General features: G+C 36.0%; 3 protein-coding genes across 8 annotated transcripts in view; 1 reads left to right on the top strand and 2 right to left on the bottom strand.

Annotated features, from left to right (window-relative positions):
- The window catches only part of mcama (melanoma cell adhesion molecule a), a 638,953-nt gene that overhangs the window by 254,744 nt on the left and 356,614 nt on the right, over window positions 1-27,595 (bottom strand). The window lies entirely within an intron of this gene.
- On the bottom strand, window positions 1,075-20,747 carry nup88 (nucleoporin 88). 2 transcript variants are annotated; one of them, NM_001020466.1, is given in 17 exon segments: window positions 1,075-1,372; window positions 3,449-3,567; window positions 3,669-3,795; window positions 5,510-5,590; window positions 5,789-5,854; window positions 6,347-6,472; window positions 6,730-6,882; window positions 9,024-9,128; window positions 9,308-9,398; window positions 11,027-11,125; window positions 12,052-12,202; window positions 12,282-12,468; window positions 13,542-13,715; window positions 16,708-16,794; window positions 16,906-17,031; window positions 20,218-20,387; window positions 20,467-20,712. In NM_001020466.1, coding segments are annotated over 17 exon segments (2,163 nt in total). In that variant the 5' UTR covers window positions 20,704-20,712; the 3' UTR covers window positions 1,075-1,308.
- vps37d (VPS37D subunit of ESCRT-I) overlaps window positions 24,997-27,595 on the top strand; it is an 81,642-nt gene continuing 79,043 nt past the window's right edge. For both annotated transcript variants that reach the window (XR_015492040.1, XM_087254625.1), the window contains exon 1: window positions 24,997-25,260. Coding sequence is in view for 1 of the 2 variants with exons in the window: in XM_087254625.1 (XP_087110751.1) it covers window positions 25,093-25,260 (168 nt within the window). In the remaining variant the exon portion in view is untranslated. The remainder of the gene's footprint in view (window positions 25,261-27,595) is intronic.

A 27,595-nucleotide genomic window follows, 5' to 3' on the forward strand; every position in this document is an offset into this window, starting at 1 on the left:
GACAAATCTTAGTGAGAGCAGATCAAGTTTCTGAACGGTCTTATAATCCTTTCTCAGTCCCTGAAGGTAATTATAGATGTGGTCAATGCGCACAGTGTAACTTTACAGCCAAATGTCAGTTTTTTTAGTCGTCCCCCTTCAGGTAAGCAATTAAAGATTAAAGCTGTGATTTCATGCAACACAAAAAATTTGATCTATATGATTAAATGTCCTTGTGGTTTAGCCTACATCGGTAAAACAAGACTGTGTTTAAAAAAAAAAAACAATTTGCTGAACACAAGTAATATACGATTAAAGGATCAACGAAATCCAATCTCTTGTTTATTTTATCACATTGAAACAAACCCTTGCGAAATTACGATATATTGGCATTGAACAAGTGAAGGTACAGAGAAGTGGTGGGGACTACATTGACAGACTTTTATTACAGAGGGAAGCGTTTTACATTTACACACTGAAAACTTTATCTCAGAGGTTTAAATTTGGATTTTGATTTAAATCCTTTTTGTAAGTGTATTTCTATCAAATACTGTTGTATACTAAATATGTGTACACAATTGTTTTCCCCTTGGTTCACTGGCCTTGTGGTTGATTGATGTGATTTTTTGCAGGTGTGATGCGCTATATTTATACATTGAATTCTTTGTCTCTGAGGAAGTTAAATTGTATTTTAAGTCTTGTTTGTAATGGTCTGTGTGTATCTCATATTGTCATATGTATATTGTTGTATTTAAATGTTCCTGTTTACTGGCTTGTTGGCTGATTGTGATGATTGATTGCAGGTGTTTCACTATTTCTTGAGTACTCCCATTAGTAATGCTTTACCTGATGAAGACCATGTCGGTTGAAACGTCGTGTGAGTGATATTAAAGACTTTTGAGAGCTAAAGTGAAGTTGTGCCGATTTTCTTTTGATCTTTTGCTACAAATGTCTACAGAACAAACCACTGTTATACAATAACTTTCCTAATTACCCTAATTTACTTAGTTAAGCCTTTAAATGTAAGCCTTCAACTGTATATAAATAATGCTGATGCTCAATGCTGCTGATAAAGTCATACACAGGAAAGATTTATTTCAATGTACAAAACGCTTTATTGTCCAGAAGAATTAAACATAGACATATACACTCATAAAAATTAAAGACAAAATTAGTTCATACAAAAATTTGCAACTAAATGTGAGAGGTGTGGGTCAAACGCTTTCTTTCAGAAGAGTTTATTGGCTATAGAGTTGCTTATTGGTTCTTCTGGGATTTCGATGAATACTGTACAATGGTCGTTGGTAATGGCCTCTGAATCGCTGATGGTCAGAAGCTGAAATGGTTTTTGATGTCCTTGATCTGCTTCATCATGCCAGCGATGTGCTCTCCTCTGCAGGAAAGAAAGCATATAGTTCAGTGGATCAACAACAACAGTCAAGAACTGTGTACTGTATCAAAGACTATAGAATGTGCAAGATGTGTCACTCGTATAGTTTTGAATGGGGAAAAGTGTCATGATTAATATGGCAAACAAAGCCCAGTATTCTAGTACAGGAGCCAATCAATCATCGATCGATGTAGACTGACGATTCTCCGGGAAAGGGGCTCAGACCAGACGTGAGTTTCTGCAGATTTGGCATGATTTGAACATTTTGAAATGAAACTAAAGAGACAGTTGTATTTTTAATTTATTGGTAATGTCCTAATATGAAAATGATTCGTAAGCTTGGCAAGCAATTTTGGAGAATTTAATCTTTCCCCATTCAAACTGAATACCCGAGCATACTGCCCGAGAGCAGTTCAAAAGATGGTCGCTGAGTGAAATGACTTGCCTTAAAGGGACTTTGACTGTATGCACTTGAAACTCCTGTTCCATTTTTAAATAAATACATCTACTGTAGTAGGGTTTTTTGCATAACAGTAACAAGTGGGGGGAGGGGGTGGGGGGGCTATTGTATATTACATTTTATTACAAGTGTAAATGTGTCCATTTTCTACAAATTACAGTAAAAAAGGGATGTGGCTTTTCAATATATATATATTTTATATTATTTTGCTTTCTTTTCATCTTGCTACAAATCAAACATACCATTTTAAAGCTCTTTCCAATGCACGCTTGTTACTAGGGCTGCACGATATTGGAATCGGATATTGCTATATTTTATTTTTCTGCAATAAATATTGCGATACGAATAGTTTCACAAGATGTTTTTAATAGCTCTATTTGACATTTTTCTGTGGAGTCTAACAGTATTCAGCTAAAGAAATTCAATAATCACAAACCAAAAAATGCTTTTCTTACTTTGCCTTGTCCTGTTTCTACTCTGATTATCTAAATATGCTTAGATTGATTAAAAATATTGTTCAAACTTCAGTTTTTTTAGCTAAATTAATGCTAATGGCGTAAGGAAAACAACATTGTTATTCGCTTTGAAATGTAGATATTTGAACTAGAAACGAGACAAAAAATTCGAAAGTAATACAATTACTTTTTAATTAAAAATTACAATTGTATACATCCCGTATAAATAATGAAATTGAATTTATCCTTGTTACACCTCCAAACATCAGAATTTTGGAGCCTAAATTAGGGATGGGCGATGTTTACCAATTTGGCATCATACAATGTCTAATGTGAAACATTGGCAATGGCATCGTCGTCGTAGGCGGCGATGAATTAATCATTTATGAACAATTAATTAATGACAAATTAATTATTTGTAGCCTACAACTACCTGACCCGCATGGCCTTTGTTTTACCCTTAAGTAATCAAATCATAAATGAATAAAGATAAGTTACACACAAATTACTACCTGTCAATCAATTTTTCCACATGACTCTGGCATGAACAGGCAGAGTGATCGGTGACATTTAAATGGCATCGACAAACTTGGTTGGTAAAAAAGGTGCACAACCAACAGCAACAAACCAACAGTATCTGAGGCGAAAATCTATCGTGAAAACGAAAGACTGAAGCAGTGTACTGACGCTGTTACAAGTTATCTGATAGATTCGTTAGATAGAGACAAGATCAATTAAATATCACGGTATTTATATCCAGCGGTACTAAATGTGGCCTAAATGTGTATTTTTCGCGAGTGGGTTGCTGCTGTGACGAGGGCTGGGTGGAGGATCGCGATGCCGGCTCAGCCTTATGTCTATCGGCGATGGACAACAGCAACGTCTATCGACCTAACCCTCGCCCAATGTTTTAAACTCTTCATCAAATGATAAACTTTCAGTCTATTATGGTTAAACCACAAGTTTTCTGTAGCTCTGGTTAAATATGATTATTACTCAACATTGCATCTGGCAATGTGACTATTATGGCAGCAATATCAATCCTGAAACAATATATTGTGCAGCCCTACTTTTAAGCATCTAACAGTATGAATGCTGGCACTGACAGTTCAGAGCTGTGATGTACGTGTGAAACCAAAGCAGTTGTAAAGTGTGTGTACGTACTGTTCTTTCAGCACTCCCTGCAAACACTTCCTCTGGTGGGCGTTTAGAGTGAGGCTGGAGTGAGCCGGAGATGCTCCCGCGTTCATCTGCTTCTTCTGGTAATCTTTCTTCATGTTTACCTGACAACACATTAACAGCACATTAACATGCGTCCGCGCAGCTCGTAGCAACAAAGGAGCGAGTGCTGCAAAAATAAACTAAGATCCACCATAGAACGGACCTGTTTGATGCCGTTGTCAAGGTGACGGAGCTGATCATTGATGGTCTGCAGTTCCTTCCTCATGTCTTTCTCGCTGTCTGACAGCACAGGAAGTTGACTCCGCAGACTTCCCAAAACCCGCTTTACTCTGTACAACACACATGTTTGCAGCTTAGTTTCAATATTTTTTTAAAGAGTGGGGAGGAAGTTTAGAAAGCTCATGTCATTATTTTTCAATTAAGTTTGGGGTTTCACCAAGTCAAGTTTAACACGTTTTAAAACCCTTATATCAAGTCAACACTACCTATAACATGATGATGGTTTCATTTGCAGCTTAAGAGTGACCTATTATGCAAAAAAACCCTTTTATAAGGGGTTTAAACAATTATGTGGCAACAGTGTTTAAATATAACCAGTTGCTAAAATGTATTCATTCTATAATTTTAAAATCACATTTAATTAAACAGTCTGCAGAAACATTTTAATTGACATTCTCCCTTTGTATGTGTCATCAGAGGAAATCCTCGCCCATTAGTGACTATCTCTCTCTCTCTCTCATTAGCATAGGACATTAGCCTTGTTTTTGTATCTGCCACTATGCTGTTACACAGGCATTTGTAGCTCCGTCCTCTTTTGAAAGGAGCACGATCTCATTTGAATTTAAAGCGACAGTCACCAAAACAGCACAATTTAGATCAAAGTCTTAAAAGGGCAGTTTCAAAGAGTTATAAAACATTAGGCGTATTGAGCTGAAGCTTCACATACACACTCTAGGTAATTCAGAGATTTGTTTCATGTTTTGTAAAAATAGGCATAATTGGTCCCCTTTAAATACAGCAAATTATTTTTAGACTAGTGGAAGAAAAAGTACAAATCCACTGAAGCAAAATAAAAAACAAGGCCGCATTTACACTGCAGATCTTGAAGGTCAATTCCGATTTTGTGACTGTATTCGATTTTTTTTTGATGACCGGTTACATAATCTTTTAAACACTGCACACAATAACAAGACGCAACATCCAGGGAAAAAAAAAAAAAAAAGAGTAGGCGCTGACTGACAGCTGATAATAAAAGAGCGCCCTTTTCTTCATTCTTGTATTTAATCTATTCACAGGGTTTCATTTTTTTAATTATTTTTGGCAAGTTGTTTTACTAATCGCTTATGACAGAAGAGTTCTCATCTGGCCATCTTCTTTTAATCTAGGCTTTTTTTTAAACCAGTAGGCCACAGCTGGTGTGATTTCTGCATGTGATGTATGCAACAGTTTTATATATTGCAGATGTTGCGCTCTCTCTCGCTCACTAAAATGCTTGAAAACTTGTGCTATATGACAATATAAATGCTTTTTTTGTTCTAGTATATGAAATATAAGGTTTGGGACTTGCTGAAGTCTGTTCTTAGATGAAATTGTCAGAGTTGATATCATTCTCAACGGTTTTTAATGATGTGCGACTCTCATTGGCAAGTGAAAATCCGACAGCTTAAACTGCAGCACGGATCCGATTCATATCGGATAAATTTCCACATATGAACAAGGCCTGAATCTGATTGGAGTAAATCAGAATCCATGTATTTTTTTCTGCATGCACATACATGGGCCAAATCTGATCTGTGCCACATGGGAGAAAAAAATGGGTCACTTAAAAAATGCAGTGTAAATGCAGCCTAAAACAGGTTTGGAGCCATCTGAGGCGAGTAAATGTTAGTTTTAGGGTGAACTATCCCCTTTAAGACCTTTTTACAATCATTAAAGACCTAGCACAAAACACTTTTACATTATTTAGCAAGCAAAAATTTGATTTTGAACTTTTTTAGCCCTGCAGAAACCCTGCTATGAAACTAAATTCAGAGAAAGGTGAACCTGTTCATGATGGCTTCTTGACGATATTTGGCATCTTCATATTTATCCGCCAGTCGCTCTGCAGCTTCTGTCAGGCTTTTTCTACAACACATCATCACATTTACCATTTTTAGCACAGTTTACAGTAATTATTGACTCATTAACACTCACATATTTACCACACCTAATAATAGCATCAAGTTGTGGTCTATAGAGTGAGATGTTGCACTCGCACATTCAGTTCTGAGATAAACGTATTACAGTAGGTGTGATTGAGATTAGAGTTGTGTTAATTGTTACCTGTCCTCTCTACAAAGAGCAAGATCCTCCAACTGCTTGTTCTTCTGTCCGCTCAGGAGCTTTACTCTAAAACAGGACAATCATTATATTACAACATGTTTTTTAACCACAGTCCATTTAAAGAGATAGTTCACCCTAAATTACAATGAACTCACTATTTACTCTCCCTTCACTTGTTTTTTTTTTTTTTTGTGTTACACAAAATATGATATTTTGAAAAATGTTGAAATAAACGCTGACAATTGATATCCATAGTGGGAAAAGAAAATGCTATTGAAGTCAATGGCTACTGGTTTTCAACATTCTTCAAAGTATCTTCTTTGTGTTTAACAGAAGAATGTCAAAAAGGTTTGGAAACACTTGAAAGTGAATTTGTTTCTTTTATTTTTGGGTGAACTATACCTTTAGGCTTTGCAGAAAGTGTTGTTTTAATTCTCACTGTGCATTCACACTAAGGACGGCGAGAGTGTCAAAGTTTGCTTTGGTCGAGGTGATATGAATGACACAAGAAAATGTAAAGTCTAAAATATCAACTTCAAAAAAAAATCATAGCTGTACCTTCTCTGCATTTCTTCATGAGCCAGGCCCAGCTTGAGGATGTACTCCTCTCTGAACACTTGTGTGGCTCTGCTCAACAGCTGAAGACATTCAGAAGGAGGAGGAGACGAGTCCTTATCACCCGACCTGAGACACAGAAAAAAGCATTATGGACACCGTTCTATTCAGGAAGCTATACATCACAAGCCAATGTAAAATAATGGATAGATTAATATATATTAGAGGGTTTATTGCAAGTTTATCCCTAACAAGTTAGACCAGGATGAGCTGATAGGTCAAAACCAGATCTTTCAGCCTCGTGATCAATTATTTAAAACCATGTAAATCTTTTTTTTTTTTTACTCTGGTGGGAATTGAACTGAATGGAAGCAGCCCTTTGTTACCTCAGCATTAATGGATTGGTGGAGCTGCGTGCCAGGATGTTGCGGATATGCTGTTCAAAGGAGTCTTCAGCCAATCCACGCAGAGGAGAGCTGTCTGACCCCGCCCCTGGATGAGAGCACAGCAGCGGAGGAGAAGCCGGACGAATAGAGCTTCTATTAGAACATTTAAAGAAAAGACAAACACTAAATATCAATATGATAGAAATCATATTTAAAAAGAAATCAGTTACTTCTAATGAAAAAACTAAATAATTAAAAAAGTTCATATTTCAATTTAATGAGATGATTATAGGTGACGCGGTGGCACAGTAGGTAGTGCTGTCACCTCACAACAAGAAGGTCGTTAGTTCGAGCCTCGGCTGGGTCAGTTGGCACTTCTGTGTAAAGTTTGCATGTTCTCCCGGCGTTCACGTGGGTTTCCTCCGGGTGCTCCGGTTTCCCCCACAGTCCAAAGATATGTGAGTACAGGTGAATTGGGTAGGCTAAATTGTCCGTAGTGTATGAAGCCTCGTTTATACTTCTGCGTAAAGTGATCGGTATGACCCATGGCGCATGCAACACGCGTAGCTGTGCATTTATACTTTTGCGCGCTGTTTCTGTTGTTCTACAATAACACTTTCAAAATGCTAGTTGGCAGTGAGGTGTTTATGTTCCTCTGTGTCGAGTTTCTTTGATGGTTTTTTATTTTTTCTGAACGTTTTCTTAATTGTACAAGTGGCTCAAACCCGCTCATTTTGATGCAGGAACCGGCGGACCTGTAACAACTTTAACCATGTGGTTAAACACAAAAAATAAAACTTTCCATCCAGAGCTCCTTTACGGGACTCCACACTTGTAAACAATAGACCCATCGGGCTCGCAAGTATTTGCGCCGTGTGGTTATATTTTTTTGAGAGTTGCGCGTCAGCGACGCCGACAGCCATGGCGAGTGCTATGCGTCCACGCGTAGGCCACGTCGTAGGATACGCGTGCGCTTGACGCAGAAATATAAACCAGCCTTGAGTGTGAATGAGTGTGTATGGATGTTTCCCAGACATGGGTTGCAGCTGGAAGGGCATCCGCTGCATAAAACATATGCTGGATAAGTTGGCGGTTCGTAATGGTGTTGGTTGTAAGTTGTGGCGACCCCAGAATAATAAAGGGACTAAGCCGAAAAGAAAATGAATGAATGAATGACACGATCATATGGCCTTTCAATTTCCACAATGCGAAAAACGCTGGCAGAATTTCAAAATACAGTCAGTAAAACCTCATTTTTATTGTAGGATTCTTAATGTCACTGAATTTACCAAAAAAAAAAAAATCACTACTAATAGTGCTGTACACATTTTCACTGAATATTAAACCACAAAATATGACTTGATATGAGATCTGCATGTTTCAAATAGAAACTCACAGGTGCCTTCAGGACAACCTGTCAAAATAAAAGTCTGATTAAAACAAAACATTTGTTTAATTTACGAAAAACTATTTAGAAACTCTATAAAATGATTTAGTTGAAATCTTGTCAACATTGTTTTTAAACAAGGATTCATGTTTCTGTGTGTTTTGGCAATTCATTTACATAACGATAGTGTTTGAAACACAAACGTTTAGTGTCTGCAAACGTTATGTGCAAGTTTCTGAAGATGAAACGTGAAAATTGTGCATTTTCATGTGTCGTCTATTGCCATGTCTGTACAACCAAAAACAACTATGGCAGATATACAACATGACATTGCCAGCTTACGGCAACCTGTGCTTGCGTTTGTTTTGATCCAGGAATGTTATATCTAGTTCAACCACTGGGCGTCAAATTTACATACTGCACCTTTAACAAGACTTTTCTTTGTATGTAGTAATATGAAAGTATGTTGATGCTGGGTTTAATCATGCTAAGCATTGAATAACTTGCTCTAGATTACTCAGGAGATGTTTTTTGCATTATGTCAACTTTCCATTTGAGTTGATGTTGAAATTATGTGGAAGATGCAATTGCGTTTTTGCGGGAAACATGGAGAGCGTTACACATTTGCACCCCCCTTGCATTGCCAAATACCTACATTTGCATTTGGTGTGAACCGAGCATTAGTTGTCATATTGATTTAGTTATTTAATTCAACTGCAGCCTATGATTGATAATCCAATATAATAGGAATTATCAAGCAGCCCATTTTACTTAATTGTACATTCAAAACAATGAATTATCAGCTTTATGTCAAGTCCAAACGCCACTGCAGTTCTCCTACAAATCCCCATTTGAGAAATCCTGCTTTAACAAATGGAAAAAAAGCCATTGAGTGCTGGTCACATACAGCAGAGGGAGCAGGAGACACTCGTAGGTACTCGTGATGCAGATCATGGTGGCTCCCAGGGACAGGTCTGACACGATCCAAAACCCGCGAACTGGAGCCGGCAAACTGAGAGAGAGGAAGACAGAAATCTTAAAAAGCACCAGTAATCGATAGTTCTTCCTCAGAGTCTCTTAAGGCTTGCTTAAAAGTTTGTAAATCTGCCTTTTGTTTTAGAAGAGATTTGGGGTTTAACCGTCACACTTTTAGTAACACAGGTGGGAAATGTTGATTTCTGGCCGTTCTACCTGTTAGCGAGAGGTCTTGTGCATAGGATGTGCTCTACTATACAGCGCTGCTCTGCCGCCAGCTCCTGCAGACTGTCTTTATCCTCCTCATCTGCACAGAAGACACACAACAACAAAATGTGCTTTATTTTTTACAATTATTATAGATGTTTTAAGGCTGTAAAACCCCTTACTACACACTTTATACACTTTTCATAGACAGGCATTAGCATGTTCACACTTTTGTCTCGTTTAAACACTCAATTCAAACCTTTGTAGAAAAGTAAGTCCAGTATTAAAGAATGAAACCAAAGATCAAAACCTGTAGTCAGGCACAAATATTCATTGCTGTCAGCAAAAGGGTTATAAAGCTTTTGTGTGGATAATGTTGGCATCCATGTTCTTTTTCCTGCCGTCACTGATCCACAAAGCTAAAGCAGACTCTATCCTTAAGGTGGTCGCACATCGGATGCGCCGCGCACATGACTGTTGAAAGTAACACATCCCAAACATGCACATTCACATGTTATTTAAAATGAAACTATTCAGATGGTGCTCTGTGGCGCGGCAGAAATATGAACAGTGTCCCGAGTCGTAGCTGAACACCACAGATGTGTGCGTAGATGTGTGCGTAGCCTGATATAAACCTGTTTACAATTCCAAATGCATACCGCCCTGCATGGCGAGTCACATCCGGTGTGCGACCGCCTTTACAATGGTCCTTTTGCGGACAGTTACAACCCATTTTGCATCCTTGTTTGAACTCACACTGCTAGCGATCGAAGATTTATGTTAATTTTGCAAGCTGAATGCAGGTCGGTACATTTTAATGTCCATTTCCACTGTCAAAAGGTACCTAAAAGCAAATCGTACCGTGCCACTTTTTGGGTACCTTTTCCAAACGGTACCCTTTTCTCCAGAGAGCTCACAATGTGTTTATATTTGAAATAAACTACTTGAGTTGATGATAATAACGGGCGTGTGATTATTGAAGCGAAAAAAACAAAGGAGCAAATGATTCTTTCAGCAACCTAAACCATGAACAAACTGCCATGTTTACCTCTTATCATCACCTTTTGGACTATTATGAACTCAGAATGACGCAATTACTCTTAGGTTACATGTGCTGCTAAAGATAAAAGGTACAGATGAGAGGTTTGCACTGACAGGCTGTATGTTTTGTGTTGTTTTTGAACCTAAATAAGGACTAAATGTATGCTGTGTGTAGTTTTTCTGTAATTGATAACATATGACAGAATGTAAGGGTCTGTATGTGTTCATACATGCTGCATTAATTTATTTATTTTATATAATCGCAGACGTTACAGTAGGCTATTTCACACTATCATTAATCTGCAGTTATAATCAAATCATGTTCATAGAAAAGTTGTTAATGAACATTTATACTCAAGTACTGTGGATAAAGCATCTGTTTTGTGAGAAGTGCTTCTCATATGATATGTGAACGACCTGTACAGCTTTACTTTCACATTTCCTTAAGCGAGAATGACGTCGACTGCAACTTTCTGTCGTACATCACGCCCACCAACAATTGGTACCTTTTTGGCAATGGAAACGCAAGCTTGATAAAGGTGACCTGTACCAACCCGTATCGTACCGTACCATACCACTCAGGGGAAACAGGCCATGAATCGATACCCAAACGCTAATATAGACCGAGTTCCTCAAATGCTGTGATTGTAAAATTGTATAAATGTCAGAGTTGAAAAAGGCACTTACCAGACTCCAGAAACTTGTGTAGTTTTTTGAACCAGGTGAGTCCAACACTGTGCACCCCAGCCTCATGGGTGCAGTGATACCTGTGCTGACACAGAGGGTCTGGAACAGAGGGTTTGACAGAAATGAATAGTTTTATTTAGGCAGGATGCATTAACCTGTTAAAAAACTACTATTAAGCATTCAACAACAAGACGTCCCATTTTATAAACAAAGTAGGGGTGTCAAAATTAATTGTTTTTTCGGTGCACCGCGATGCAGATGCGGACAATTCGGTATCGGTTCAGTAATAATCAGAACCGGTTATTATGGACTGACGTCATTTATCTCCTACGCGCTCTGTTGCGAGGGAGGTGAGCGCCGGTATTTACCACACTCAGGAGCCAACTCAGGGCCAGCCCGTGGCATAGGCAGTGTAGGCAAACACTGTAAATCCGGGGGGGGGTCAGAAATGAGCGCGGTTACGTTAGTTTTGTTTTCGATATTCCTGACACATTCAGTTATATCGGCAATAACTCAAAAACCTCTTACCCTAAAAAGATCTAAAGTGTGTTTCCTACAAAAAGACAAAGCTGGTTATGTTTCACAGCTGTCCTTTTCTTTTTTTCGCTCGACATTACGACCACTGCTCCCTCACGTGGAGCGGAGCTCTCAGTAAGGGACCGTCAGAAACCTGCTTCTTTTTTTTCCGTATTCTTTTTTTTTTTTTTTGCTCCGCTCATCACGAACACTCCCGGCTAAACGCATATTGCGAGGGCTTAAGTGTGTGTGTGTTTGTTTGGTGCTGTCTATGTTTGTGTATGTGTGTAAATGAAGCACCGTCAATGCACCGTGACGCACCGAGATATCGAATTGAACCGAATCGATGGCATGATAATCGTAACCGAACCGTGAGACCAGTATAGGTTCACACCTCTAAAACAAAGAAAGCACATTAAATGCAAGGAAATTATCTAATATTTCAAACAAACACTTGAAAATAAATATACAGGATTATTACACGATTATGACTGTTTATGTCTGCTCACCTCGATGTAATCTGATTGGACAGGTGAAGTCTGACTCTGTAATCTCCTCCTCTTCTCCAGCAGGCAGTTTAAGTGTCAGCTCCAGCTCCACACACTCAAATACGTAGAGCGAAGGTGCCGTCTCTGAGCCTCTGGACCATCTCTCTACAGCCTGAACACACACGCAAACACACATTCAGCATCTCTTACAGTGCATCAGCTGATTTATGGCTGAATTGTGGATGTCTTACTCCGCCATCGTCCTCTTCCTCTGCCTCCAGCACCACACAGTGATACAGCATTCCTGATTCAGTGGCGATGACCAGGATGTTGGGCACGCAAGGCAGGCAGAGCACAGCACACGCATCGTAGCCGTAGTTATCTTCTGCTGCAGGGTACATGGGTAACGGGCCCATCGGCTTCCCTAAACTACCGACACTAGGCGAAAGATGGAAGATTAACAATTGAATCTGGGTATTTAGAGTGCACTTATTCATTTTTTAGAATAAAAACAGACCATTTACACAAAAAAATGGCATAGAAAATTCCATAAGACACGGCTTCTCTCTTTCAATTTTTAAGTGCTTTTTACGATTATATTATATTATATTATATTATATTATATTATATCATATCATATTATATTATGTTATGTTATATTATATTATATTATATTATATTATATTATATTATATTATATTATATTATATTATATTTAGGGATGCTGCGATCAGGATTTTTGCAGCCGATAATAAGTACCAATTCTTTGTCATAGTGATCGGCCAATTCTGAGTACCAGATCTTCCTCTGTGTAAACTCGTAAACAAACACTTGCGATCAGTTCCTGAGATCGGCCAGATAAAATATATTAATTATGATATTATAATTATTTGAATTCTCATTAGTTTGAAAGTCATGATGTATTCAAAATTCACATAAAATATCCCTATTACTGCTCTTTTTTATTATTAATCATTGTAATTAATAGCTAATAACATTTATGATATTGCCATTAAATGACAAAATTTGAGAAAAAAAACTTTGTTGAATAATTAGTTTAAATTAGCTTTAGTTTATTTTTAGAACAATTTCAGTTTTCGATTTCAGCTTTTATTTTATTTTATACATTTTTTAAAATTCTATTAACCTTATAAGTCCCCTTGGTGAAATTTATTTGCCACATAACATCATAATACAACACACATAAAACGTTAAAAATATTATTATTATACTTATTAAAATTACTTAATATTAGCACTTAAAAATAAATAGCTCAAGTTAGCACTTAAGTTAGTTCATTTAAGGTGAACTACAAGTTTAATTTAGCTTAAGTTAACAACAAGATTAAAAAAAAAAACACTTAGTGCTTTAAATGATCTTCAATTTTTATAAGCCATTTTTCTCTACCATATTATTTTGGTTTGATAATATTCACCTACACTGTGAATGATGTTGCATATCTGTTATCAGAATGAACATGTTTGGTTTTTTTGTATAGGAGTGAGTGTTACCTGTGTGAGAGAGAGATGTAGTTCAGAAAGGTCTCTCCATTGCCGTATAGTATGTAAAGTGGATAAACCACCAGCTCTGCCTTCATTCGCAGACTGCTCAGGTGAGGAGAATCAGCCAACGGACCAAAGTCAAAAGCCACCGCCGTCTCTCCCAAAGAGGCCGCATAAGAACGACTGCATGAAGATGTCACATCATATGAAGTCAGTGTTATTTTAGTATCATTAATGTACTATTATTCATTTATATTAATATTTACAGGGTTCCCACAGTAAAAATCTAGAACTATGACAAACAATGCATTATCAATATTTCAGTAATCACATTTGAATATTATCAGTATTAAATTCAACTAATTGTATTATTTAAGGTTATTTGAACATCAATGTTTAAAACAGTCTACATTTGTGAAAATAACATTCAAAACATCACCATTATTATGACTTTTTAATGTGGATATTAAGTGTAAGCAAAATGAATGGCTTTCATGGTGCCATACATGCTGGGGGTGTGAATTAAGGTGTCTGATTTAAAAGTATTAGTGATTTTAGTGATTCCTTGAAAGTCCTTGAATTGGATGTCCACAAAAGAGTGGGAACCCTGTATTAAGTGTGCCTCACAAAGGTGAGTAGGCTTGACAAACCACCAGTAGAAAACACTCTTCCATCTCTCTGACACTTGCACCAGTTTTTGCACCAGACACATTTTTAAAAACAAACTAACAAACAAACAAACAAAAAACATTGTGCATTTATGAAGTGTGCTTCACACAGGTGAGTGGGCTTGATAAACCACCTGTAGAAACATTTTTCTCTCTCTCAAAAACAAACAAACATTTATTAATTTTCCTTCGGCTTAGTCCCTCATTTATCTGGGGGTGCCACAGCGGAATAAACCAGCAACTATTCTGGCATACGTTTTAAGCAGCAGATGTCCTTTCAGTCACAATCCATCACTGGGAAATATATATATAGTCTCTCAATCACACACACTCATACACTACGACCAACTAAGTTCATCCAATTCACCCATAGAGCATGTCTTTGGACTGTGGGGGAAACCCACACCAACACGGGGAGAACATGCAAACTCCAAACAGAAAGCGACCTTCTTGCTGTGAGGCAACAGTGCTAACCCCTGAGCCACCGTGCCACCTCTCCTTACTTTAGCACTATATTCTCTGAGCATTAAAATTAGCTTTGTATAATTAGCACTTGTGTATTGCTTCTTCTTGTTGAATCGCTGAATGCCTCCTCATTTGTAAGTCACTTCAGACAAAAGCGTGTGCTAAATGACTAAATGTGAATGTAATTTTTAAAACATTTTGTATTTAATTTTATTGGTTAATTCGAATTGTACATTTATTTTATTTAGTTGTATTTGTGTTTCTACATCAAGTAAAAAAATCAAGTAATGTGTCTTTGTAACTGGCTAAAACTAATTGAATAAAATTCTTAATAAAAAATTTATTTTTAAAAAATTTATTTTAGATAGTGTTTACTCTAATACATGATAAAGACTCTCGTTGGGCTCCACAAATAATTAAAATAAACTTGAGATTGAGCAAAAGCTGTGATTCTTGTTAAGGTTAGGGTTACTGGAAAGCGACGCAAAAAGCAGTCAAATCTTAAAGGGCCATGAAACCCCCTCGTTTCAGCAGGGTGTTTTCACACCTCTACTTTGGAAAAAGTCAGAAAAGTGGGCGTGTCCAGCTCTGTTTAGGGGGGAGTGTCGGAGGAACTAAAGTGGGATGGTGTGGGAGTGTCTATTTGTGCACGCGCGAGTATCAGAGTCAAAATACACACCCACACAGACAGGAGAAGTGTTTAACCTACATGGACATCTGTAGTCAAATTATTTGCCAAATTATTAAATGGTGGACTTTAACTGCAGTTTGGCTCTTTCATTCAGGGAATTCATTCATGCCCCTCGCGACAAACGAGATATTTGATTGGAGGAACTGCTGCAAGCGTGTATTTTTCATGCAATGTTTGATACCGCACGGCGAATGAGAGAAAAAAAAAACTCCGCATTTCCCAGAAACTTAGATGCACACAGCAGGTAGCATCAGAAAGCCGAATGTGTTATTCCGGTCACAAAATGCGGTGCTCACATTTCTGCACTCAGTGCAATAGTTAACTTAATTCGATACGAACAAACTGATTAAACAAAGAGCACTGGTCGCTCACTTACCAAATCTGTAGAGACAGGACAATCACCAGCAACTAGAGCCGCGTCTTTATGGAGAGAATACTACAAGCAAATCCAGATTTCAGCGTTTGCAGATGAGAACAGCTCTCAGGTAAACAATATCCTCCTTAGACACGTAAGTTATTGTTATCGAGCGTCGCGTACACTGTTAATCCAGACGTGATCCAGATAAGCTCTCACAGAGAGAAAATGAAAACGAAACTTAACGGCAGCAAACTATAAAAGCAACACTTCACGCTTGTTTCGCCAACACAACGTGGCGTCTTTGTGGTGTAAACACGGTGACACAAATGAATAATAATGAAGTTGCACAGTAGAGCGCGCTGATTGGTTTGAATCAAGCCTTACTCATGCATTAATGTATCACACTGTAAGACGTAATAAGACTCACTCTGGCACAGACGTCCAGTCTGCACGCTGGAATACACGCTATTATGTCATGACCGTGACGCAGCTTCAAAAATTCGTTTCAAACAGGAAGTACGAATTTGCTTGAAATAACGCAAAAACAACCAATTTACACTTTTTAGTGAAATATAGGTGTCCTAATAGTGTTTTTAGCAGTGTGGGACACATATACGACTGTCAACAGCTCAAAAAATGTGTTTTGGTGTTTCGTGACCCTTTAATCTTGTACATCCAATATGACGTCTGAAAAAAAAAATCACTTGATCGAAGCGTTTAGCAAGGCATATTTCTAATCAAAAACTGAAATTTGATGTAGAAAACTTATTAAATATCTTTAAAGAACATGATCTTCTTGACTTAATATTCTAAAGTTAAATAAAAGGAATAAAAGAAAAATCAATGACTTTGACCCATACTATGCCAAGAATTTTCATTTCGGTTCATCCCTAGATTTACCTTTGTGTTTAATAACCCTGATCCAAGCAGAATACTCCTAGCGTCTGGCAATACCATTGGATAAAATGAAAAATATAGCAGCTACACGCTTACCTTCTTGTATGGACGCTGCTGTCATCATCCAACTGAGACACAGATAAAACTCTAGCAGGGGACTGGGGCTCCTTAAGATTATAAAATCTGGTGGTAAAAAACAAACAAACATACTTTGTATAACCCAGTACAAAATGAACAGTAAAGCTCTTCAGAGTCAGATCTCTCAGACTTCTGTCAGGGATTAATTTCAGATACCTGATGGTGTTATCTGAGGTCAGCAGAACGAGATGAGGCTCCTCAGTTTCACTGGGATACCAGACAGCTTGACGAAGAGTCACAGACGCAGAACTGGTGAAGAAGCGTTCAGCCACCGGAATGGTCCTGTCAAAAGAAAACATTTAAAACCAGAGAATCTAAAACAAAAAAGGAGGATGGAAGAGCAATGCAACTCTCTTAAAGAGTTATTTTACTCTGATGAATGGTTAGATTATCATTATTTAATTTTATTTATAGATGCCTTACATGACAATCACACTTACAAGAAATAATTAACAGATTTAACACAAGCGATTACAATAAAGGTCCCGTATATTGCATTGTTTTAATAACTTAAATTGTTTTCTAATATCTACATAGTAGGCATGTGGCTTAGATAAGGTCAAAAATCCTCCAGAAATGGTTTTATATTACTTTATATACTATCTTTATATAATACCCATAGAATGAAAAGGTCCCTATTGACCATATTTAGAATGGTCATGAATATTAATGAGCCCATTTCTGACAGTCTCAGTGCTTTCTCTAGCACACAAACACACACAGCATGATGTACTCTAAAAAACACATAGGGGCAAAAAAAACATTTTAAATTCAAAAATTAATTTTTCAAAAAACTATTTTAACAATCCTGTTAAATGTTTTTTAGCTTAAGTGGTGGAGAGGTTTATCTTAGCACGGAGTAAGGTATCTAATTTACCAGACAGAGTAATCTAAAATAAAATATAGACTAAAAATGATCATTAAACTTGACAAAAGAGACCAACAGAGATGTAGTGTGTTGTATTTTAAAGCTATAATGTAAATGTAAACACAGCCAGGAATTAATATGAAACACAGAAAAAGTTGTGGACAAATTGAGACTCAAAATAACCCCAGAGGGGATGTAAAAATATTGAGGTAAATTTGAGGGAATTATATTCGCATGTTCAAATTATAACTCAAAAATGTGGATATAAACATTTTGAGGTAAGGTTGGTTTTATATTTGCGCAACTTTCTCCTTAATAACATTTCAGAAAAGTATTATTTTCAAATTGTAAATAGGGAAATCAAATTAGCAGCCAATTACTATCTAAAGTTCGACAATGTTCATGGTCAAATATATAATGCTAATGCTGTTTTGATTTCGAACCGAATATTCAAATTAGCGTAGTAAACAATGTACGGACCGTTAAAAATGAACAAATGCGCTAATATAAAACCAACTTTACCTCAATCACAATGAAAGGGTAGTCAATTTGCCCAGAACATGTGGTTGAATTTGTGAAAAATGTCAAAGAATTTTCCCAAAATATTTGTCAAAATAAGATGTCACCAAAAATCATTCCATTTGCTGAAACACAGAAAATGTTGTGGCCAAAATAAGACTCAAAAATCACCCCAGAGAGGATGAAAACATCACCAACAGCTTGTTTTATATTCGCACATTCATTTAGTGACAACACAATCCTTATATTGTTTACCGCTACTTAAACATTACATTATTAGTTACCTCCAGAAATGTCAAGAGCATTTGTGCTCTGCGTCTTTTGTCTTTAAACGTCATTCATTGCATGTCAGCATACTGTCTTCTAAAGCACAAGTCATTTATTAAACCGAGAAAAGGTTGACGCAGCTTCTCCTACTGTAGCAAATCCCGTTTTTACTTTTGATAGTTGGCGACAGTTTATCAGGAAGTTACAATTTTGTTCTTTTTGACTACTTGGATGGAAACACTGCTTTAATCTTTTATGCAATATTTCAGTTTTGAGCATAATTTTAATTAGCATCTTTGGATGAAAACAATACATAGCTATAAACTATCAGAGGACAACACTGTTCACAATCAATTGAATAGTGCTAATGCTGTTGTTGTTTTTTTAGGTCATACTTCATATGTGATTTCAGACTGAATGTTCAAATTAGTGTGCTAAACAATACAGGAACCATTAAAAAAGAACAAATGTGCTAATATAAAACCAAATTTACCTCAATTATAATGAAAGGGTAGTCAATTGCCCCAATGTATGGTTTAGTTTGTGAAAATTTCCAAAGCATTTGTCCAAAATATGTCAAAATAAGATTTGTGACTAAAAATCATCCAATTTGCTGAAACAAGCTGTGGCCAAAAAAAAAAGGCTCAAAAATCACCCCACAGTGGATGTAAACATATTGAGGTAAAAAGTTGGTTTTATATTCACAGGACTTTCTCCTTAATATTGTTTCAGAAAAGTATTATTTGCACATTCTAAACAGGGAAATCATATTAGCAGCTAATGACTATCAGAGAACAACACAGTTCACAGTCAATTAAATAGTACTAATGTTGTTGTATTTGAAGTCATACTGCATATGCGATTTCAGACCGAATGTTCAAATTAGTGTGGTAAACAATATAGGAACCGTTAAAATGAATGAATGTGGGAACATAAAACTTTACCTCAATCATAACAAAAGAGTAATAAATTTTCCCGGATTGTTTTGTTGAATTTGTGAAAAAATTAAAAGCATTTTAACAAAATATGTCAAAATACTATGCGTCACCAAAAATCATCCCATTTGTTGAAACTCAGAGAAAGTTCAACAAGTTCAACTTCATATGCGATTTCTGACTAAATGTACAAATTAGTGTGTTAAATAATTTAGGAATCGTTAAAATGAACGAATGTGCGAATATAAAACCAACTTTAGCTTAATTATAACAAAACGGTGGTCAATTTGCCCATTGTACTGTTGAATTTGTGAAAATTTCCAAAGCATTTTCCCAAAATATGTGTCAAAATAAATAAGATTTGTCACCAAAAATTATTCCATTTGCAGAAACAGAGAAAGCTGTGGCCAAATTATGACTCAAAATCCAGAAGTGGATAAAAGCATCGCCAACAGCTTGTTTTATATTCACGCATTTGTTAAGTGACAACACAATTCCTATATTCATTCATTCAATTATCTATTTATTTATTTTCTTGTCGGCTTAGTCCCTTTAATAATCCGGGGTCGCCACAGCGGAATGAACCACCAACTTATCCAGCACGTTTTTTTACGCAGCAGATGCCCTTCCAGCCGCAACGCATCTCTGGGAAACACAATTCCTATATTGTTTACTTTTAATTTTTCGATCTGAAATCACATGCAAGTATGATTTTAAACAACATTAGCACTTTTTTATTGACTGAACAATGTTGTATGTTGATAATCGTTGGCGGTCTGCTAATATGATTTCCCAATTTGGAATTTGCAAAGAATACTTTTATAAAATGTGCGAATATATAACCAACTTTACCTCAATAAAATAGTCAAAATCACTCACTTGCAGTTGATCTGGATCCGTCCGCCCTCAAACTCGGACTTCTTCCCCCAGCGCTGTGGCAGCTCCAGGACAGTGGCTCCTCGCTGACCGATGAGGGCCACATGATACTGCGAGGGACTGACGAGCACCTGACACACCTCGAACAGCGGCGGGTTGATGCACAGCAGGGTCTGCGGAGAGATCGGTAAACGTTTACACACAACCGGCGATGTAACTACACTAAAGCAGAAGCCATTTAAAGTCGCTGACCTGATATCTGGAGGTGTCTGGTTCGCCGTCAGAGTTCAGCTGTCGCAGGTTTGTGGTGTAAAACACGCTCTCAACGCTGTCCCAAATGAACAGATCACCGTTCAAACAAAACGTCAGGTTCTTAGCTATTCTTTTACTTGTCCCCTGAGGCTCTAAATGAAGCCTTTCTTGTAAATTATTGAATATATCGTGGTTCTTCAGCGCTTCCCTCCAACGATCTCCCGCAAGCGACGCCATGATTTCTGTACTGTCGCAAAGTAAACACGTCAGAGATACCCTCCAATAGGATCGCTACATGACTAGATACAAATGAAATGATTTTATTAAATAAACTGTATTACACAAAATCTATTTACAATAAATAAACACAAACATACAGTAAAACAGATTAAAATACATAAAATAATGTAATAAACGTGTAAATAAACATGCAAAAAAGTACCATGTTGGTGAAAAATGCAAAAATGTAAAAATAAGGAACAAACTGTTTTGAATCTAATATTTTTAACACATTCATAATTATAGTATCTATTAAACCTTTTAAACATGTCTTTTACATTTAAAGCAGGTCTCTCTTGCATACTGGATGATCACATTTGGGAGTCTGTGGCATTAATAAGACTGAAAGCACCGTGTTGGGCTTTATTGAGTATGAACAACTTAAAAGAAAACAGTTTTATGCTGTGAACTTGGTTTTGCTGCTTGCAAAAATTCATTCATAAGTCAAAAATGTCCGATTCCAGACTGTCCATCCAATTGTATTACATCAAAAAAGGCTCTAAAACGTTATTTGTTTGCAAATATTTTTTTAATGAGCCATTTTTGCTTTATGTATTTTTATAGCTCCTGTTTTTAGTTGTTTCTCTCTTTTTATTTGTTTGTTTTTCATTGTTAAAGAAAAAAAAATTTATATGGATTTATATGTTTATTACTCATTTTAATAATATTGGTAGCTAACACTTTATTTTGATGGTCCCTTTTGCACATTTTGTTGACTAAAAGTTGAATTGCAAGTACATGCCAATTACTTCTCATTTGAGTATTAGTAGACTGTCTGCTTAATATCTGTTGATACTGTTCCTTCAACAGACATGTCAAGCATGTCAACTTACACTAACCCTAACCCCTATCTGCAGTCTACTTATAATGAAAATTAATTTTTCATGTAGATGCAATGGAGCTTAAATTCTAAGTTGTCGGTTCATTACGCTGTGGCGACCCCTGCTTAATAAAAGTACTAAGACGAAAAGAAAATGAATAAACAAGAAAAAAGACTGTAATAGTTTATTTATAGTCAACTATAACAACACACAGGACAAGAAGATATAATAATGAATTAAATAATTGTTAAATGAAATTAATAATTAAATCATATTGTTTTTGGCAGATTTATTGGTTCAGATTAGAAAATGTAATTATTTATTTATTTTCTGTGCATCTTTTTATTAACATTTTAACTATTAATCACAAAACACATTGAAACAAACCAACAGACAATGCCCATTTTAACAATGCAAAGCTAAAGAAACAGAATAAATTAATATGCAGAATACATTTTCTAATCTGAATTATATCTGATTATATCTGATTTATGTCATATTCTCCTTTTTTCTTGAATAAATGCATAAATAAATAAATATTATGGTGATGATGATGATAATAATGAACACTGCAGGTTTATACACAAGAAACAATATTTATTTGTCCTTTTAATTAAGATATTTAATTATAATTAAGACAGGAGCTAAGTATTGTAACTTATGCAGCAATAAATTAATTAGTTAATAAAGAAAGTACTTAATGAAAAAGATTCAAATAAACAATCAAATGTTTTATTAAGTTTAATAAATAGACATCATAGAAACAAACAAATAAATAAGCTGTACTTAAAATCTGAAATAAATAAATACCAATGCACAGTAAAACACAAATTGAAATATTCATTCATTCATTTTCCCTAGTCCCTTGATTCATCAGAGGTCACCACAGTGGAATGAACCACCAACTATCCAGCATATGCTCTACACAGCGGATGCCTTTACAGCTGCAATACTCTCACATTCACACACATACACTATACAGCCAATTTAGTTTATCCAATTCACCTGTACCGCTTGTCTTTGAACTGTGGGGGACCCCGGAGCACCCTGAGGAAACCCATGCGAACGCGAGGAGAACATGCAAACTCCACACAGAAATGCCAACTGACCCAGCCAGGACTCAAACCAGTGACCTTTTTGCTGTGAGGCAACAGTGCTAACCACTGAGCCACTGTGTCACCGATTTAAATATAATAATTGCATAAAGTAAATAAACATAAACCATAATATTTTAACACATTCATAAATATAGTATAAAGTCAATATTTGAACAAAACAAACATATAGATGTATTTTAAGGAAGAAACGGGTTTAAAAATGTATCTTTTTGAATCATTCATAATTTTAGTATACGTTAAATCTTTTAAGTCAAGTCAAGCTTTATTGTCATTCTGCTACATGTGTGGACATACAGAAAAAAATGTCGTGTTTCGCAGAACAACAGTGCTACATAAATTAATCATAAATATACAAACAACACTGAACATAAGAGATATTTTCAAAAACTTACGCTGTAAAAAATGATAGGATCAATTTTTCATGACAACATATGTTTTTAGTTGATTGTAACTTATTAAACTAAGTTAATCATGTTCTAACTTAATTTTATAAGTCAGTTTTAAGTCAGTTTAACTTAATATAAGTTCAATGGACTCAAATGTTATTTTGATTTAGGTTAAAAATTAAGGCAACCAGGAATTCTTCACAGTGTATGCACATATAGGCTACTATAAGATACTAAATAAGACAGGCTACAAGTACTTTTACAAGAGACTGATCAATGTTGTGCAGGATATTGTGCAAGAGAGGTATTAAAGTGAATATTGTGCAAGAGTTAAGGTTGAAGCAACATGATTGTGGTACATCAATAGTAGGCTAAACATCATTTTCCTTATTGAGTAAAATGGAGTTTAAATGAAGTGTCAGGTGCAAGGGTGTAGATTCGCTCTTGGCATTGGTGGGGACACACAACTCTAGAGCTCCTACATTGCGCAAATTGTTTCTGTGCTTTAAAAAAACATGAATAAAGTTCCTAAGAATATAAAATAAACACTTAATATTACAAATAACAATGAATGAATCACAGTCCATGCTGCAAATGTCAATTTACATGATTTTACTGCAATCTGGCTTTAAGGAGGTATGAATGTAGAGAAATTTAGAAATTTTGATTTAACTGTTTTATCCTGATTATTGTTTTTCATAATTATGAAGGTCAAAATGGAAACTGAATTTCGTTTAATTGCTCTGCCTTGTTTAATAGTATAATAGTGAACTCATAGCAAACTTAACCAATTATGCACAAGTAGGTTACTAAAAGTTGACGAAGCTTTATTATATTTTGAAGTCAATTCAATTATTGGTAGGGATATTTCAGTCATTGGTGAATATTGGTGGGGAAACGTCCCCTCTGTCTATGCCAATTCTACACCCTTGGTCAAGTGCATAAGAGAGAAGTGTGTTTCTACAGTTTTTCTACAGGTGGTTTTCAAGCCCACTCACCTGTAAGCACAATTGTGCACATGTTTCCAACAGACATTCCAATTGGAATTTGTGATTTGTGTTTTTAATCATTTCATTAAGGATACCGTCTGGACCACTTGCCTTTTTTGTTGGTAGGACTTGTATTTTATCTAGTAGCTCTTTTTCTGTGATTGGATAGTCTAACAGATTTTGGTATTTGCCAAATATTTGCTCTGTATGGGTTAATTTATATCACATATAAGCGATTTTTCTGTACTCATGTTTATTTTACTAAACAGCTTTTCAAAGTGGGGTTTTTCCAGGTGTCTGCATTTTGTATTGTTCATGTTTCTTTTTATTTAGGAGGTTTCAGTTGGCCCAGAAATTGTTTGAATCAACAGATTCTTTGATTGTTTTGAGCTGTTTTGGTGTGTACTCTTTCTTTCTTTTTTTCTGATTGTGTTTTTATATTTTTTAAGCTCCTCACAGTACCGAAGACTTAAATCTGTATTCTCTGGTTGTCTGTGTTTTTGATTTGCTAGTTGTCTTAAGTTTTTTCTTATAGTTTTACAACCAAAGTCATACCATTTTTCATTCTCTAGTATTTGTTTTAACGTTTTCTTAGTCATTTTAATGTTAGATATCATTGCCAAATAAACAAATATGTAATTTATGTTTTCTACAGCTAGATTAACACCATCTCCATTACCAGGATAACTATTTTCACTATTCTCTCTCTCTCTCTCTCTCTCTCTCTCTCTCTCTCTCTCTCTCGTTCTCTTGCATGGATGATCACATTTGGGGGCCCGTGGCATCTACAAGATTGAAAGCACGTGGTATACAGTATGTTATGTGTGGCACGTTGTAAGTGCTGCGGCGTGGCGCCTCCTGGCGGTGGAATGCGGAACCGGAGGAATCCGTAACCGTACAGCAGAGCAGAGTCTCTCCGTGCATTGTCTTCACAAACAGTCCGCGGTGCGCCTTCACGCCGAGCAGAGCTCCCCCAGCGCCGCTCCCCTGCTCACCTCCAGCCGGCGCGCAGCGACAGCAAAATGGAAGTTAAATGGCTGACAAACGGAGTTGTTTAGTGCGCCTCACGGGGACAAGAATGTCCCAGAAAAGCGACGCGAACTCTTACCCAGATGGGTACAGGGTCCTCAATAGCTGCGAACTACGGGAGCTCCTACAAGATGAAGACAAAATGAATCAGATCGTGCGACTCAGTGAAAAGGTATTTGTTCGCCTCACTCACGTAATATACACCTTTACCAGGCTGTTTCTGCGCACGCTTGCCATTTCTTCTCTGAGCAACTGATGTATTTGGTCTTTTTAAGAAACTGTGAGGTGGAATATGCGCTTCACCTACAGTCGTGTGATTTGTGTAGCGTGTTATATATGCATAACACGCCATCATCACATACATCCAGTACTATAGCGCTGCAGATACTGTATGAGCACTGCAGACCTGCTACAATCAAACTCATTTACAAATGCGCTTTATACTGACACAAGTCATCTGTAATAGTGTCCGTTTGAAAGTTTTGGGGGTTAGGAGTAAATAATGAATGAAACTATTATAGTTAGATTTAATTTTACATTGTAGTTCTGCAACAAAAGCGCGCTGACATAATGTGCGTATTCTATCCTCACTTGACAGAAAATTCAGTTTTAATAGGCAGGTCTTTACTCGATCCTGATTGGTCAATCACATCATTAATTGGTGAATGTTTAAACATATTGAATACTGTTCGACTATATTTTAACAAACGCGCTACGTTAATTTGGATGGATCATAAGTGAGTGTGGTTTTGTTGTTGCAGTCTGTATTTGTGGCTTTTTAAGAGGTTTACCTAATCTATACTATTTATCTTAGTTGACGCTTTAGGCTAACTAAATTTTAAATGATATTAATTTAGTCATATGATTATATATTACTAGATTGTCACATAATGAATATCTATATGTATTTTTCAGATATTTGATTAAATTGGCATTTAATTTAGTAATCAAGTTTCAGTTCAATAATCTGTATCCTGCTACATATGTCTATCTGTAATTCCTGCTAAAATGCAGTGAGTGTTAGTTTAAAAAAGGAACTAAAAAGATATTGACTTAAACAATTATTCAAATTTGTTTTTAAATATTCACAAATTAAACTATTTTTTTTTCTAAAGCAAGCAGTACACTCAAATAAAATGACCTTACCTTTCTGTAAACAAGTTCAACTCAAATTAGGGAGTAGGCTTGAGGTCATAACTGGTTTCAAGGTTTACCGGGGAAAGTCAAGGTTTTAAAATCGCTAAAATGTTCTTTTATACCGTTCCTAGGTATCTGTAAGTTTTTTTTTTAATAATGTGTTTTATATTTTGTAAAGAAATCAATTTAGCCTGACATGTTTGTGCTCTGAAAAATATGAATGTTTACTAAAATAAAATAAAATATTTTGTTTTCAAAGGGCAGGGAAGTAGCTTTTTTTCACTCAGACATTTAAAAAAACGTATTTTAGAGCAGTAATTACAATACCATGATACTGTGATATTTTTATCCAAGGTTATCATACAATACATAACTTAAACTTGTATATAAATAAAGAACATTCAGCAAACTAAAATTACTGATAAGAGGCAGATTCAAAAGTTCAGAATGGACAGAATGAAATTGGACAGAATGAAAGTGTGCTCACTTAATTGGGTAGTAAGTCTGTCACAAACAGATGACAGTCATGCATTTGCTCTAGGTTGGGGAAATTAAATAATACATATAAATTCCATATCGCAGAGTTTTGCGATTAGCTTATTTCCACGTTTGATTGTTTAATTTCTGTACCTAAATGCTGTTGGACTTTTGATTGTTTACTTTCTGTACCTAAATGCTGTTGGACTATTGTTAGAAACCATCAAGCACTGTTTGTTTCGCTTTTATCTTTGCTCTGTTGTGTTTACACACTTGTAATTTATTATAATTTATGCAAACACACTGCATAGAAAAGATTTGATCATCCCAATCTATCTAAATGAATGCAGTCTTTCCAAATTTCTGGTCAAATCATTTGGTGAAATTATACTCATATCACAGAAGAAACATATACACACACAATATTTACACTAAATATACAGTTGAAGTTAGAAGTATTTGCCCCCCTGAATTATTAGCCCCCTGTTTATTTTCTTTGCCCAATTTCTGTTTAAATGAGAGAAGATTTGTTTTTAACAAATTTCTAAACATAATAGTGTTAATAACTCATTTCTAAAAACTGATTTATTTTATCTCTGTCATGATGATATTAAATAATATTTTACTAGATATCTTTCAAGACACTTCTATACAGCTTGAAGTTACATTTAAAGGCTTAACTAGGTTAATTAGGTTAACTAGGCAGGTTTGGGTAATTATAGGCAAGTTATTGTATAATGACGGTTCGTTCTGTAGACTATCGAAAAAAATAGTTTAAAGGGGCTAATAATATTGTCCTTAAAATGATGTTTAAAATATTAAAAACTGCATTTATTCTAGCCGAAATAAAACAAATAAGACTTTCTCCAGAAGAAAAAAGTATTATCTGACAT

The sequence above is a fragment of the Danio rerio genome, chromosome 5, assembly GCF_052040795.2.
Source record: "Danio rerio strain M-AB ecotype USA chromosome 5, GRCz13ab, whole genome shotgun sequence".
Taxonomy (NCBI): Eukaryota; Metazoa; Chordata; class Actinopteri; order Cypriniformes; family Danionidae; genus Danio; species Danio rerio.